Genomic DNA, 17,051 nt, shown 5'->3' with positions numbered 1-17,051 from the left:
GAAAGATGCTACAAGTTGAGTGGAATTAGCAAAGTTAGAAACTAGTGATTAACAACTCTAGGGATCAGTTATTGTGGGATGAGGTTAGTTGCCTAAGTACTTTAGGAACAAATTTACATCTCAAGGAGACAGTGCATGCAAATCCATCTCATACATATTCATTGTGGATATCCTGAAAACCTAACCTGGCTCCGGCTCTCGAATTGCCTTCCCCTGGGATAAGGTATTGTTACCCACTTAATTTTCATTTAGAGGATATAAGCTCACTGAGGTAATTTGATTCCAATATTCAAATAGTCTACAATGGTATAAATAGCCACAGGTACTTTTAACACATTTTCCTGCATTGTTTCTCTTTGAAAATTAGCAGACACAAAGGGGCCAATATTTAGACACAGGGAGGCAGCCTGGCTACCTTCCCCAGACAGTGGTTAACTCATCAATGCCGATGCTCTATTCAGCCACCAGCATTGAATTTCTGGTCCAAGTTCAACCAGAGTAGACTTAGCCAGCTAAGCTGAAATTCATTGGCTGACCAATTAAGTCATAGCGGCCAAGGATAGACTTGCCATTTAGGCAAGTTTATCCATCTGCTAGATTTAGCTGGTCAGCCAATGAGTACTGGTGTTGACTGTCTATATTATGTAATGTAGTTGGTGACCGGGATAATCAGCGAGAGACAGCCGGCTATCTTCCGCTGAATATCAGAGGTTAGCAGGCTTAGGGCTATTTAGCTGGCCAGGAGCCATTCCCAGCTGAATATCAGGCGGACAGTGCCAGCACCTGCTATTTGTACAGGTAGTGGAGGAAATGAAATGAAAATAGTTTGCACAAAGTTGAAATCAAATTCTTACACCCTTTTCTTCCCCAGCCTAAAACGCCCACAAAAATGCCTTTCCCCCCACAACTACTAATAGTACCATGTAACTTAAGTATACTACTAGCTACATTTGAGGAAAGCAATTTTCAGTCAGGTCTTTGTACCTCCTTTGAAAGTCTTTATCTTTATTGACTGGCCTTCAAGTATGTGACATTTAAAATGACAAAGTTCTTAGTCTATCATTTTTGCAGGATGCACTTCAAAGCTCAAAATTACCGAAATGATCACAAAAAGGGGACACTTTTTAAGCTCTCTTTAAATTCTTTAAGCAATTTTCCCCTTTGTAAATTAGAGATAGTGGTAACATTTTATCTTTGTAATTTATGCCTGCTTTGAAGAGGGCGCAAACTCTGCATGTTAAACTGCAATTGAAGATTTCAAGGCTTACTTTTCACTCCCTTCACTTAACCCTACATGTTGTATCCACACTGAGAGAAGAGGAAGTGCTGAATTCAGCCGTTTGTTCTGTGAGCAAATCCCTATTTACCCACATACAACATTTTGAAAATGGCCTTCCCAATGACTTTTAAAATCTCAGTCTGAATATATTTTTGCTGCTTTGGTGCTCTATTATAAGGATAAGATCCTTTCTGCAGTCTGCTGTCCATCCTCATTTAATTTTCCTGACACACCTAAGGTTTACTTAACTTTGGGACTGATGCCACCCCCCCCACCCCCACCCCCCATATTGAATTTAGCAGGGAATGTGAAACATTGTCCAGTTGCCCCTACCATCAGACTAAGACTATTTCTTTCTTTACACTTGTATTATAATTATTGGCGTCCTTTACTTTTTTAATTGATGTACACCGCACTGATGTTGCAACAAGGAGCGGTATATAAATATTAATAAACATAAACATACATTTGTTTCTAGGCTCAACATCGAGCGGGTTTGAAGTTACCAATGACCACTGATTTGGGCTTGAATCCTAACACAAATAAGACAACGCTTCCCTCTGGTATGTGTTACAGTATTATCAGTTTTCATCTGATTGCATTTAGTCACACTAAGAGTAAATTCTATGAAAGTATAAAGTTTGCTACAACAGATTCAGTTTTACATCAGTTTTATCAGAATTATGTATCCTGTATTGCAGAAATGCTCGAAATTTGGGGGTATGATGGTGATGAAGGATTAAAAATTTTTTTTAAAAAAAAGTTTACAACTTTATTAGCTTACTATAAATTTAAACACAAATCGGCTCAAAAACTTTAACACAACATTGCCAGATAGTGTGACCTTTACCCCAGCCCACCCTACCCCACCCTCCCTCTACAACCCAGCAAAAGTCTGCTCAAATTAGTCCAGCAACCCCATATGATGCCGAAGAGGAGCCCAAATGGCAGAGAAGGTGTCAAAGCGACCATCTCATTCTGCTGCAATCGCCTCTCACCTGTATATCAAAAATACAGAGTTCCACCAGAAGGAAACATTCAGTGCCGATGCATTCTTCCAATCTCTCAAAATTTCTTGATGGTTTTGTATTATTAAAGATGGTTTAAGACACTGTAAAGGTATAATATTAATTCAGATCTTTGTCTCCAGGCCACCTCATTTGGTGTCTTTTTCCCTGTGTCTTATACTAATACTGATGTAGGACCAAATGTTTTGCAGTGGAAGCTGGCTTCCAGGATGGCATCAACCTATTTGATCTCAGTAAGAGTGAACACCTTAAGGACCAGTTGCCGTTGTCAGATGATCCCTTATCCTCTGCCGTTGCTACAGTTGGGGCAGTTTTACCACTGAGAGTCTTGTTATATCGGAGGGGAATCACTGTGATGGTTGCCATTGCTGTACTGTTAACGGGACTTTTGATAAAACTCTCAATCGTCATTGATTAGACTGATGCCTGGCAGATAATTTCGTCACTGGAGGAAGCATCTAGTTCAGAATATGACATGTGCAGGAAAACAAGAAGGATTATTATTTATTTAACCTAAAGGTTAAAATATTAGTAAAGTTTGTTTTATTCACCTTGCCAGATCAGTGTTCTGGTGTTAGGGGTAAGAGGGTGATGGGACAATCACGCGCCAGACACCAACACGCTGACAATTTGGCGCAAGATACATGCGCGCTGCGGGAAAACTTAGTTTTAAAGAGCACCGACACGGGGTGTGGGGGGAACCCTCTTACCCACTTTACTGCATACTGTTCGCGCTGCCGTTGGGGGTGTGTGGGAGGTGCAACCCCCTACATTATAGAGAAAACGGAACTTTTCCCGAAAAAATCAGAAAAAGTTGAGTTTTCTCTATAACGGAGAGTTCCAACCCCCCAAACCTCCCTCAACAGCAGCGCAAACACTATGCAGCTCTTTAAAACTAAGTTTTCTCGCGGCGCGCTGGTGTCTTGTGCTGAATTGTCGGCGCACTGGTGTCTCGCGCACGACTGACTATGAACCGGGTAAGAGTGTGCACAGGATGGTTGGTTTTAAAATATTAAGTGGTGAGTTGATTGTGTGTGTTCTGCTCTCTTTTGCATGGAAGCAGTTTTTGCTGTCTGTATATGTATTAAGCTAGGGTTACCATATTTAAGGATGGGAAGACCCGGATGCATGGCCCCACCCCATTCTGACCCCAGCCCCGCCCTGTCCGCTTCCAACCCGCCCCCAACTCTGTTGCCAAAAAGCCTCATATCTTTTTTTGCCGACCTCCAGGCTGCATCTGGAGGGTCTCCAGCATGCACGGATGTGTGCAACGCCATCCATGCATGCTTGTTGAAGGCCCTCCAGATGTGACCAGAGCTTGGAGCTTTCTAAAACCCAGACAAACTGCTGGTTTTTGGAAAGTCTGTCCGGGAACCCAGACAGTCCTCTAAAAAGAGGGCATGTCCCGGTTTTCCCAGACGTCTGGTAACCCTATATTAAGCTGTGTATATAATGAATTACAAGTCCCTGTAGTTTGGTAGTCCTCAGGGGATTGGTTCTTTCTGAATACCAGAGCTTTGTTCCCAGTGCCTTGTGGGATCTTTTATGTTAGCTTGGCTGCCCTATGCATACTGAGAGAAACAGGTTTCCACCTCCCACTCAATGCCTGCCTGACTGAAGAGGTCAGAAGGCAGTGTGCTGAGAGAGCTGTGCTTGAGTGACAGACTCAGAGTGTTAAAAGGATTGTAAGACCTCCATGCTGACGCAGTGCTACTGCTGCTTGTCCTTTCAGGCCCTCAACAACCCATGGGGCCTGAAATTCATCAGTATTTAGATGGCCTGGAATAGCTTCTGGCATAGCACATAGCTGGCTATCTGCCGATATTCAGCGGGCTATAGCTGGCTATCTTATGCTGAATATCCCAGTCTCCGGATTGGCGGATAACCGGCTATATTGTGCGACACAGCTGTTTATCATGAGTATTAAGGAGCTTGCTAGCTAGGTTCGGTGGCCAAAGACAATCACTTAAAAGGGTGGTATATATATAACGTGACCATTTATTTTTTTTCCTCAAAACAGGACGGGACAGGACCCTCCCCCCAAGATCCCGTTAAATATAGTGCAAAATATAGACAGCAGATATAAATTATAAAAACTGACACATTTTGATCACTAAACTGAAAATAAAATCATTTTTCCTACCTTTGTTGTCTGGTGATTTCATGAGTCTTTGGCTGCACTTCCTTCTGACTGTGCATCCTTTCTTTTATTTCTTTCTTTCTTTCTTTCCCTGCCCTCCCCTCCCTCCACAAGTCACCGCCGACACAGCAACAGGCCAGGTGTGTGCAGCAGCGACTGCACAAGTCTTCCCCTCCCCCCCCCAACAACATCAATTCCGACGTTGGAGAGGAAGTTCCGGGCCAGCCAGGCAGCAATTGGCATGCACTAAAACAGCTAGAGTACCTTAGTAACAGGATCCCTTAGTTATTTAGTAGTTTACAATTTTTATGTAAATAACCCCCCCCAAAGAAATATGATAAATGTCAATACAATACAATACAAATGATACCATAATAGCATGGAAGGATTACATTACATTAGGGACTTCTATTCCGCCTATACCTTGCAGTTCAAGGCGGATTACAAAAGAGCTAACTGGACATTTCCAGTGAAGTTACAACAGTTTTTATTTTATTTTATTTTTTTTTTTGTTACAAGGGAGGAGAGGTAGCTGGATTAATTCCGGAAGAACTTGCAAATTGGATATTAAATTGACTGTACGTTACTGTGTGATATAACAAATAGATTACAGTTAGAGTATAAATAAGATTACGTTAATTTCAGGGATCTGAATACTTGGTTGGTGTTTTGGGGAGGAAGAGATTATTTAAGTGGAGGTTTTGGGGGAAAATTTATCTAGAAGGAGGGGGAAGGGTTGGGTTAAGATATCTGGATAAATTTTTTGAAAAGTAGGGTTTTGATTTCTTTTTGAAAAGTTTTGAAGTCGCCAGTTGCCGTCAACAGGTTGGAGATGGAGTGGTTAAGTTTTTTGCTGCTTATTTAGATAACATACTATAGATATGATGCAATGTCCCCACTATCTGGGGAAAAACACCTCCACCAAAACCCAGCACAATCACACAAAAATACCATACTTCACCAAGAATAATCATCAACACAACCACCACCCCCACCACAAAATTCATTACGATAGCGTGCACATATATGAACATCAGATCCATTAGCCCAAAAGCAGAATTAATCAAGGACTGGCTGATCAAAGATAATCTAGGATGCCTCTTCCTAACTGAAACATGGCTCAACTCGGCTTCAGATCCAAGCATTACAGAATCCTGCCCCAAAGGATATAAACTAGAATTAGTATGTAGAGAAAACAAAAGAGGAGGAGGTTTGGCAATCATAATAAAAAACAATCTCAACATCGATGTCCTAACCAAGTACTCCACCCCTTACCTAGACCTGCTAGCCTGCCAAATATCTGACAAATCACTAACTGGAAATCTGAACTGCCTTCTTTGCTACATTACTCCAGGCAAATGGAACACCGCAAAACAAGAACTTGAAGAATTCATCTTCCAGAACTCTCTCTCCTCCACACACAACTTGATCCTTGGAGACTTAAATCTCCACTTAGAAGATCAAACATCCAAACAAGCAACAGATATCCTACCAAATTCTCAACCCAGAACCTACACACGAAAAAGGTCATCAACTTGATATAGCAGCTTACTCACCTCCAAACCAAAACACACAAAAAATACACATCTCAAATGGGTCCTGGCACCCTACCCTCTGGTCAGACCATTACAAATATTCATTCACTATCAATTGGGCTCAAAATAACAGCACACCCATCCCAAAGAAATTACACATCAAGATCAGACCGAAAATCGAACCTACCACATTCTGGAACAAAGTTGACCCCGAAATAGACCCCAACAACCCCAAAGACTTCATAAACAGTTGGCGGACCCTCAGTGAAACCACATTAAACGAACTAGCTCCAATAAAAAACAAATACAAAATAGACAGACCATCCAACAAATGGTTTGACGACGAACTCTTACAATTAAAAAGGAAATGCAGACAACTGGAAAGGTCATGGAAAAAACAGAAACATAATCATACCAAAGATGAATGGAAAATCCAAATCAAACTATACAATACCAAACTGAAGGAAAAACGAAAAAACTTCTACTCTAAACTCATTGACACTGAAAAACCAGACACTAAAAAACTTTTTGAAATCGTAAGAAACCTCACCGACACCAAACCATTTCTCGCCACCCAAGGAAACCAAACTCCCACAGCCACCCAATTAGCAGACTATTTCAAACACAAAATCATCACAACCAGATCCACATTCAACAATTCACGAATCAACTTAGAAGAAATACAAATCAATCCCACAATAGATGAAGCAATCCCAGCAGACAGGATCTGGACAACCTTCCCAAAGATACAATGGTCAGACGTGAACAGGCTTTACAAAAAATACAGCAAATCCTCATGTGACCTGAACAACTGTCCCCCATACTTACTAACTACAGCCTCCACCAAATTTAAAGCCAACCTCACACTATGGCTACAAACTACACTAAGGGAAAGTCATTTCCCACCGGAACTAGGAGAAATCATAATTACTCCTATCCTAAAAGATCCCAAAGGTCCTATAGACAATCCTACAAACTACAGACCAATCGCCTCAATCCCACTATATATCAAACTAACAGAAGGCCTAGTCGCACAATATCTCTCCAACTTCCTTGAAGACCATCACATACTGCATCCATCCCAATCTGGATTCAGATCTAACCATAGCACAGAAACGCTACTGATATCACTATTAGACACAGCCCGACAACACCTTAGCAAAGGAAACAAACTACTTCTCATTCAACTCGATCTCTCTGCTGCATTTGACCTAGTTGACCACCCCACACTACTCCAGACATTAGATGCAATAGGAATCTCTGGTAATGTTCACAACTGGTTCCAAGGCTTTCTTAAAACTCGAACATACAGAGTCAAGTCAAAAGAGCATCTATCCGACCCATGGTCAAACCCATGTGGAGTACCACAAGGATCGCCATTATCTCCTATATTATTCAACCTCTTCATAGCATCCCTCGGCATTACCCTAGATGCCCTAAACACAATATCATTCAGCTATGCGGATGATATAACAATCCTCACCCCCTTCAACATACAAGACCCCTTATCAACAAATCACCTGAAAATAATAATGGAAACGGTAGAAAAATGGATGTCAAGTTATAAACTGAAACTGAACTCGGAAAAAACTAAATTCCTACTATTAGAGAAGGAAAAAAAACCGTCATGCACAGAACTGGAATTAAACACAATCAAGTACCCAATGCAAAGCACACTCAAGATCCTAGGAATTCAACTAGACAGAAATTGCACAATGCAGACCCAAATCCACAAAATCATCCAAAGAGCATTCTTCACAATGCGTAACCTAAGAAAAATAAGAAAATTCTTCATCAAGGATCAATTCAAGATAGTAGTACAATCCCTAGTTCTAAGCATAGTAGATTACTGCAACAGCCTATATCTATCATGCCCAAACTACATGATAAAACAATTACAGACCGTTCAGAACACGGCCCTCAGACTCATCTATTCCCTCAGCAAATTTGACCACATCACCAATGCTTACCTTGACTCACACTGGCTACCAATAAAAGCAAGATCCCAGTTCAAATTCTACTGTCTACTATACAAAGTAACACACGGAACAGCACCCAGCCACCTAAACAAAAGACTACACCGTAATCTCTCACACAGATTAAGGAGAACTCAAAACCTATTTGCTTACCCTCCTCTCAAAGGTACACGACGCATGAAACTATACGACAGCCTTTTAGCTACACAGGCAGCAAAAATTGACACCACCATTTCCAATCTATTGATCAAATCAATAGACATAAAAGAATTCCGAAAAGAAATCAAAACTCATCTCTTCAAAAAATACTTTCCATCATCTTAACCTCAACATAGCACTAGAAAATACACACACGATCACCCCACCATAACTATACCTAAACATTGTACAACTCTCTTCATCAGCCTACTATTCATCTACTATGAGCTCTAAATTTCTCCTGGAAACTTCCAGACTAACAATTGTAACTTGATACATTCCTGATTTTATGTACTGTAATATTCCTGAAATTGTCCAGTCTCTTAATTTGTAATCCGCTTAGAACCGCAAGGCACAAGCGGAATAGAAATCTGTAATGTAATGTAATGTCAGCACAATACTAATGAAATACTGCGTACTGCGTTTCTATAGTGCTACATGACATATGCAGCACTGTACACAAAGCCACGCTAGCGGCTGTTCTTGTGGTAACTGCCCTGAAGTCCATAGGGATTTAAAAGGCTTCAGGGCTTTTGTGCGTGGCAGGCTCTAGCGCAGCTTTGTATAAGAGGGAGTATATGCAGATTCTCTCTCTCTCCCTAGGGGCAGTGGAGGGTTAGGTGACTTGCTCAAGGTCACAAGGAGCTGCAGTGGAAATTGAACCCAGTTCTCTGGGATCTCAGCCCACTGCACTTAGGGGAGAGAGTGTGGCGCAGTGGTTAAAGCTACAGCCTAAGCACCCTGAGGTTGTGGGTTCAAACCCACACTGCTCCTTGTGACCCTGGACAAGTCACTTAATCCCCCTTTGCCCCAAATACATTAGATAGATTGTGAGCCCACCAGGACAGACAGGGAAAAATGCTTGAGTAGTACCTGAATAAATTCATGTAAACTGTTCTGAGCTCCCCTGGGAGAAGAGTATAGAAAATTGAATGAATCAATCAATAAATAACCATTGTGCACATATTGTATGTGTGTAAATAGCAATATTTTCAAAACAATAGTGTTGCTATTTCAGGTTATTCATCAGGGCATTCCTTGGTATTTGACATAGGCGAAGACACTTTATCGACCACTCAGAACCTTACAGTCTGAGGGGACAATACGACTATCATTGACAGATTTTTCAAAAGTACGAGTACATTATGAAAGCATAAGAACATCTGCTATCTCCTTAGCAGGAGTGACCTTATGGAACAATTTAACTGGATTATTGAGAGCCCCTTTGGATTTTCTAAAATTTAAGAAGGTATTAAAATCCACTTCGGGCCCGCTCTAGCGTGGCTTTTGTAGAAGAGGGGGTTTATTCATGGAAGCATTTAAATGACTGTTCTTTTTTATGAGGATATTCCTACTGATGTATGTGGTTGACCATGTCAAGTAATTGTCTCTTTGAAGAAATTGTTGTATCTGTTGTTTGTATGAAATTATTGTATGTGCCCTCATTTTATGACTGTATTTTGTAAACCGACTTCCCAAGTTCCTGCTCTCCTCTAAAATGGTGCCTGATGCATTGTTTGAAGGTGGCCTGACACAAGGGCAGAGTTTGGATGGAGCATGGGCAGGGTGCACAGTTATGCACATTAATTGTCATAAAATGCATGTAAATGATGGCATTCAATAGTCTAGGCATCAGCCTTTACATCCTGTAAAGGAAAGCAGGCACTTATTTTCCTATATAGAATAGGCTTGAAATTGGCACATTCTTGGCATCTAAAAATAGGTGCCCTTTTATAGAATTAACCCCCCTCTCCTGTTCACACCAAACCTGTGGTAGCCCTGCACCTCAATTTCCATGATAACAGGAAGCCTAGGCAGGAAGAGGGTGCGGTCTGGGGCCACATTGGGCCAGATTCTGTATAGGACACCTACTTTAGGCACAGCCAGGCATCCTGATCAAGGACGCCTAGCGACACCTAACTTCGGAGTCCACGTGCAACTTTTAAAAAAATTGGCATGGTAATTACATAAGAACATAAGAATTGCCATGCTGGGACAGACCAAAGGTCCATCAAGCCCAGTATCCTGTTTCCAACAGTGACCAACCCAGGTCCCAAGTCACCTGGCAGAAACCCAAAGAGTAGCAACATTCCAGAGCTGAGATTGTGATGTCATAATGCCTTATTCTGCCAGTACCTAAGAGCCAGCCTCATCTGTAGGAATGATGCTGCACACACAAGGCTCAGAGTGGGATGAGGCGACCTAAATGGATGGTCTCTCCCCCTTTTATTGAGAATCATAGTTTCATTAATTACTTAACTAATGCTCTACAAGGTTATAATGTCATAATGCATTTACAGTGAGGATTAGACCAAGGCATTACATTGTTTACATATTTCATGTGATTCACAAAGTTACTATCTCACGTGACCTATGAATACATAACAGTTACAATAAAGTGATTCTCAATGTGTACATTTCTGATGTGTCTCAAATCTTACTATAGCATGTGACAATCCAAAGGTTATAATGCATACTCTTTAAGCTCTTAAGTCAATGCCTGCTCAGGCAAAGTCTGATTGTTGCCCATATAAGGGATGCTTAAACAAGGGTAAACCTGTGTCAGGTTAATAAGTGGCAAGAGTCAGGGAGAGGGGAATGCCTCAGCATTCTGTCTCAAGGTGCAAACCTTGTCCTTGCTTAGAATGTATACGTGACAGGAGGGAGAGGGAATGAGAAACAGGGCCTCAGATCCAAACACAGACCTAGATCCACACACAGGCCTAGATCCGCACACAGGGCCTAGGTCAGTGTTCATAACCTAGCCTGTGTTCATAACCCCCTGTGTGCTGATCCTGCCTGTGTTCTGATGCCCTGGATCAGAACTTATCAGATCTCCATCCCTACACTCATCAGTGATGTCACAATAGCTTGATTGTTTTCAGCAGTGGCCAACCCAGGTACCAAGTACCTAGTTAGATCTCAAGTAGTAAAACAGATTTTATGCTGCTTATCCTAGGAATAAGCAGAGGATTTCCCCAAGCCATCTCAATAATGATCTATGGACTTCTCTTTTAGGAAATCATCCAAACCTTTTTAAACCCTGCAAAGCTAACTGATTTCACCACATTCTCTGGCAACAAATTCCAGAGTTTAATTATATGTTGAGTGAAGAAATATTTTCTCTGGTTTGTTTTAAATCTAGTACTTAGTAGCTTCATCGCCTAATAAACTGGTGCCTACCTCCAGGAGGCCTTGTGACATCTAAGCATGCCAGTAACTACAGGAAGGCTCTATAGGCAGGATTCTATAAATGGCACCTAGTAGTTGATTGTAGGTGCCACTCAGCATGGTTGCCAATGTAGGCACCTCTAGACACTGTTTATAGAATCTGGCTTATAGAGCCTTTCAGTACATGAAGCTTGCAGGCCCCATACTGAATTTTCTTCCTGTAGTTGCCAGCATGCACCAATCCATGGGAGAAGCAGTACAGTGAAGAGCTGGTTGGAGAGGGGAGGATTGGGCCATCTCTGATGGCCTTTGCGGTAGAACAGCCACCAGAGCCTTCTGATGAATTCTGGTCAGAAAGGAACCGTCTCCCCAGTTCCAAGGGAATTCATATTTTTAATCTGATCCTTGGGATTATCTTTATTTCTCTTGTTCCTGGACACCAAAAAGCCCATTTCCTGTGCCTGTATCTGCATTAGCCAAACTGTTGTGCAGAATGCCCATTACCCAAGTCATTGTTAGGTTATAGGACAGAACATAGCTCAAGTTTCTCTTACGTTTTATATCTGGTCAGCTCTGTTATGTTTATTAAAAACTTTATATACCGCATATACAGCCAAAATTTTACAATATTTATATTATATTTACAATATTACATACAAAGTTTGAAAAGAACTCCATTCAAATAGAAAAAAACAAGAAAGAAAAAAAGATTAAAAAAAAAAAAATACATACTACTCTATAGCATTCAAATTACCAAATAAATTTAAAAATTAATTAATACAAATTTAAATTTATAACAATAAATAAATGAGTAAATACAGACTGCAGTCCTGAATTCATTCCATCAATTTAAAAAGGCCAGTTGAAAAAAAATATGCTTTTAGATGTCGATCAATATTAAAAAAGAGAGAAAAATGTGTGAATATTTTAGACCAGGGCTTCTCAGTCCAGTCCTTGGGACACACCGAGACCGCAGGTTTTCAGGATACCCACAACGAATGTTCTTGAGATAGGTTTGGATATATTACTCCTTTTCTATCTCATGTATATTCATTATGAGTATCCTGACTGGCTAGGTGTGTCCTGGGGACTGAGTTGAGAACCCCAGCAAGAAACATGCATATGCTAGACACATTGCTGATAAGCATGTTTCCCTTCATCAGTTTGAGCAAACATTTGTGCTTCCAGGTATGTGCATGAATGTGTATCTGAGTGAATGAATAGGAGGGATGTGTGTAAATAAAGAAGAGCCCGAGAGCCCTCATCTCGATGGGCGGCGGTAACTTGGGGATGGAGGGCCTATGGCGCCTCCCATGGGGACGATCGTGCTGTGCGGGGGGGCAGGTGTAAGGGGTAGAGGAGGCAGCTGAGTGGGCAAGTTTTCCCGCCACTGGGCGGCCTCCTGATTGGAGAGGTGTGGGGGCAACATCGGCCAGAGCTGATAAAGCCGGGACCTCGGAGGACCTGGCATCTTCCTGGGTCCTCCGAGGCGTTTTTTTCCCTCCCACCCTCTTCTACTTTTGTCTGTTTCGGTTTGTTGGATCGGCAGGGTTAGGGGCGGTTATCCCAAGCTACTGTATAGTGGGTCTCATTAGGAGATGAGCAGGGGGCTGGCAGGGAGCCGTGCCCAGGTTCTGGTGTCTATGGTTAAAGGGGCATGTTGGGACATGCCACCCCCAGACCCTTGCTGGCATGGCTGGGTTGGGGGCCGAATATTATGGGTAATGGTTTAATGTGTAGCTCGGGAAACAGTTTTTGTTATGTGAGTGTGTTTAAATTGTTAATAAACAGAGCTGCGGCTATTTCTACCAAGAAGATTGTGGTTTAGTTAGGGGGGAATTATGTGTGGGGGGGGACATAAGGGGAGCGGGGCAATACATAGCCCGCTGTTAATGAGAATGCATAACAGAGTGGGTGAAAAACTTTTTTTGTATGCTAAACATTTTGGAAATTAACTATTTCAGTCTACTTTTCTTTGTCAATTTTATGTATTATGTATTACATTATTGTTAATCGAGTTGAGCTCCTCTTGGTTGATGACTCGGTCTATAAAACTAAGTTTTAGTTTAGTTTAGATTGGATGGCTGAGAGTTTGTGAGATGCTATACACAAATATGTGAAATATGTGAGTGGGCAGATTGTGAATATAATATGTAACCAATTGTGGGCAATGAATGAGGTTTGAAATTAGCCAAGGGCAATAAATGGCATATGTGAGAGGACTGGCAGTGTGAATAAATGACCTGTATGTGCAAGGGAGTGGATGGTATATAGTCAACTCATAGATTATCTCTGATTCCTGCTACTACAGCCTCCCCAGTCCTCATTCTCACACCTTTCTTTCCCTTCCTTTTCTCTCCAAATCTTTCCTTTTCCTTGCTCACCTCATCTATTTTTAGCACTGTTCCCCCTGCTGTTCTCTTCATTTTCTTGGCCTCTCCTCTTCAGCTGGCAGGACCTGGATTCCCTACCTGCCACACTGCTCATGGAACTTTCTCTAGCCTTCACTTCAATAAGTGGTGCCTATTAGGGCTCCACACCTGCCCCAGTGCTCTGCTGTCATTATCTGGCCTCTCTTTCACTTCAGCAGGTGAGGCCCATGCTCCTGCCTGCTATGGCACGCAACCACGATTGAGCAATTATTTCAACCCTATTGGTTCTTAAAAATCTGTTGTACTGTATATCCTGGACTCCTGAGGAAGAAGTGTTTTTCGTAACACAGACTGTGTCGGGTCTAGTATGCTCTACATCAAGAACCAGCCTTTGGATATAATTATTCTCCCTGGACAGGGATCTTACAGCCACACAAGAAGGTGACGTCCCTGTGACGGAGCCGACCCAGCAGTCTAAAAGCTGCAAAGCTAAAAAGCTTTGCGCATGTGCCAGCCCTCCCCCCCTAAAGTATCCCACCTGGCCCCTATAAAAGCACACCCCCAACCGGCAAACACAGTTTTAAAAGTTTCCGCGATCTATCCGACTCGGTAGTCTGAACGGTGTCAGCCGTTTTTATATCGCTTCAACTTTTAATTAATCAACATTTCACTACACGATTTCGACTTGGCAGCGCTCTGGTTCAGCATGTCAGAAAAAGCCAAACCTGGTTTCAAACGCTGCTCCACGTGCTCTTCGAAGATGTCGGCGACTGACCAGCACGCCTCGTGCATCCGATGTCTGGGCCCCCACCACCGGACTTCTTCTTGCGCTCACTGCGCTAAATTAAACAAGCGCTCGCTCAAAATCCGAGCGCTTAAACTTAAGGAATTCGAGCTCCCTAACGCGGCCTCCGCTCTCCCCTCCGCCTGCCAGCAAGGGGCATCGGAACCGCAGGGACCGCCTCCCAAGGTGCCGAAGCTGGTGATTCGCAAACCAGCTCAGGCACCAGCGACTCCTGCGTGTGTCTCGTCGGGGCCGATGACGTCACACACAGGGACGCTGCCTATTGGCTCCCTTGTTCCTCCACTGCCTTTTGGCCCAGTGACTGCTCCCACTGGCCAATCCCGGCAGGATCGCTCCCTCTCGGTCCCGCCCTCGGCACCGACTGACTCCAGCCGTCGGCACCATGCTTCTTTGACTAAAGAGCCTGCAACCCAGCGTTCTGCCTCCCCAGACCGGCATCTGCACTCTGCTTCAGCCAGCCCACCCAGGAAACTGAAGAGGAAATCTAAACACCTTCTTTCCTCTAGTTCCTCCTCATCCTCGGGCTCTCCTCCTACACTGTCTGCTGCTGCTGCTGCTCCAGCCCAGGATCCTCCCCAGCTCCAGTCTCAGCCTCTGATGCAGCCTGAACTTTTTCAACTTTTCCAGCAGTTCCAGCTTTTTCAGCAACAGCAACTGCTTTCTGCATCTCCTCCGCTGCTCTCCGCTCAGCCGATTGAACAGGGCACTCCGCTTACATCCTCACCTCATCTGGTCCAGCATGATGCCCATCTCTCTGACTCTGTCTCCACTACTTCTTCTATGGCGGCGGAGCTGGAATCCTACTATGCTTCCTCCTCGCGCTCACCCTCGCCTGATCTGCAGATGGATCCCCTGCTCTCTTCTCTGGCTCATGACGACACCCCATCTGAGCGAGATAGGGCGTCACCCCCGGAAGACACCTCCTACCCACGCTTCCTATCCAAGATGGCGTCCTCTTTACAATTGACCACCACGGCCCAGCCGGACCCCCGGGAACAGAGACTTCAGGTCCTTAAGTATCTTCACATTCCAAAAGAAGTGGTCTCTTTGCCCCTTCATGCTACTCTGGCTGATTCTCAGAAAGCTATCTGGAACACTCCATACTCGTCCCGGGTCACGAAACGCAGTTTGGAACATAAATACAAAGTCTAGGATGTGGCGGGGTTTGGCAAAACTCAACTCCCTCACCAATCCCTGGTGGTCCGCTCTGCCTTGCGGAAATCCAAATCCTCCAAAGACTTTGCATCTACTTCACCGGTCCGCGAGATGCGCATCATGGACTCCATGGGTAAACGAGCTTACCAAAACTCCATCAGTTCTTCTACACCCAATACCTCTATTCTAACATGGAGGATATGAGAAAACTGGTCGAGACCTTACCGTTGCCTACGCAGGAGGCTTTTAATGCCGTCCTCTCCAACTTCGAAGAATGCTCCAAGAACCTTATCCGGGCAGCTGACGATGCCTTTGATACCGCCATGCGGGGAGCGGCTACAGGTATTTCCACCCGCAGACTGGCATGGTTGCAATGCTCTAAACTGGGGGTGGACATTCATGCGAAGGTGGCGGATGCTCCTTGTCTCGGAGACAGCTTGTTTGGAGACAAGGTTAAGGATCTTATTGAGGGGCTTAAAGAGGATTGCACCACACTGGATGCTCTGGAGGAAGATACCGCACATCACTCAAAACAGCCCTTTAAGAAGCAGCTACCCTCTCAACGGCAGTTCAATCCCCGGAAGTCGTTTTCTTCTGCCAGACAGTTTGCTCCATATCCGCAGAAGCAGTTTCGGCCCTATCGGCAACAATCCTCCAACAGAGCCCCGCGAGACCGTCGCTCTCCTAAACCCGCTCAACCTGCGGGCCAGAAGCCCCAACCCTCTTTTTGACAACCCTCCCCTTCCCGCTTTTCCGGTGGGAGGTCGGTTGAGGTTTTTTCTCCAGACCTGGCGAGCTATAACCACAGACACCTGGGTCTTGCGCATCATTCAACATGGATACCGCCTTCGCTTCTTGGCTCCTCCACCTTGGTGCCCCCCTTCCCACCAGTCACTTCGACCATCTCACCTGCTTCCTTTGCAACAGGAGTTGTCTCGGTTGCTGGATATTCGGGCCGTAGAGCCGGTCCCCGAACACCAGCGGGGCCAGGGATTCTATTCCCGATACTTCCTCATTCCGAAGAAGACGGGAGGCGTCCGCCCGATTTTGGACCTACGGAACCTAAACAAATTCATATTGAAGGAGAAGTTCCGCATGCTCTCGATCTCCGCCATTGCTCCGCTGCTCCAAGTCGACGCTTGGCTCACGTCCATAGACCTTCAGGATGCCTATCTCCATATTCCCATACATCCCTCACACAGACAGTATCTCCGTTTTGTGTTTCAGAATCTTCACTACCAATACACAGTTCTCCCTTTTGGCCTCTCGTCAGCACCAAGGGTCTTTTCCAAATGCGTCATCCCCATAGTGGCGCACCTGCGCAAACAAGGCCTGTCCATCTTCCCCTACCTGGACGACTTGCTCATTTCAGCTATGACGCCCTGCCTCACA

The 17,051-nt window shown here is 43.9% G+C and overlaps 1 protein-coding gene across 3 annotated transcripts in view; it reads left to right on the top strand.

Annotated features, from left to right (window-relative positions):
* LOC117349298 (multidrug and toxin extrusion protein 2-like) overlaps positions 1–17,051 on the top strand; it is an 85,926-nt gene that overhangs the window by 46,598 nt on the left and 22,277 nt on the right. Inside the window, exons 16-17 of one of the 3 annotated variants that reach the window (XM_033922568.1) lie at positions 1,758–1,842; positions 2,499–4,478. In XM_033922568.1, the coding sequence (XP_033778459.1) occupies positions 1,758–1,842; positions 2,499–2,725 (312 nt within the window). In that variant the 3' untranslated portion in view covers positions 2,726–4,478. Of the gene's footprint in view, positions 1–1,757; positions 1,843–2,481; positions 4,479–17,051 lie in introns of those variants that run through there. The other 2 variants (XM_033922570.1, XM_033922569.1) reach the window with 2 other exon arrangements.

The sequence above is a fragment of the Geotrypetes seraphini genome, chromosome 15 (assembly GCF_902459505.1).
Source record: "Geotrypetes seraphini chromosome 15, aGeoSer1.1, whole genome shotgun sequence".
Lineage (NCBI taxonomy): Eukaryota > Metazoa > Chordata > Amphibia > Gymnophiona > Dermophiidae > Geotrypetes > Geotrypetes seraphini.
This window is presented reverse-complemented; position numbering and strand designations above follow the sequence as displayed.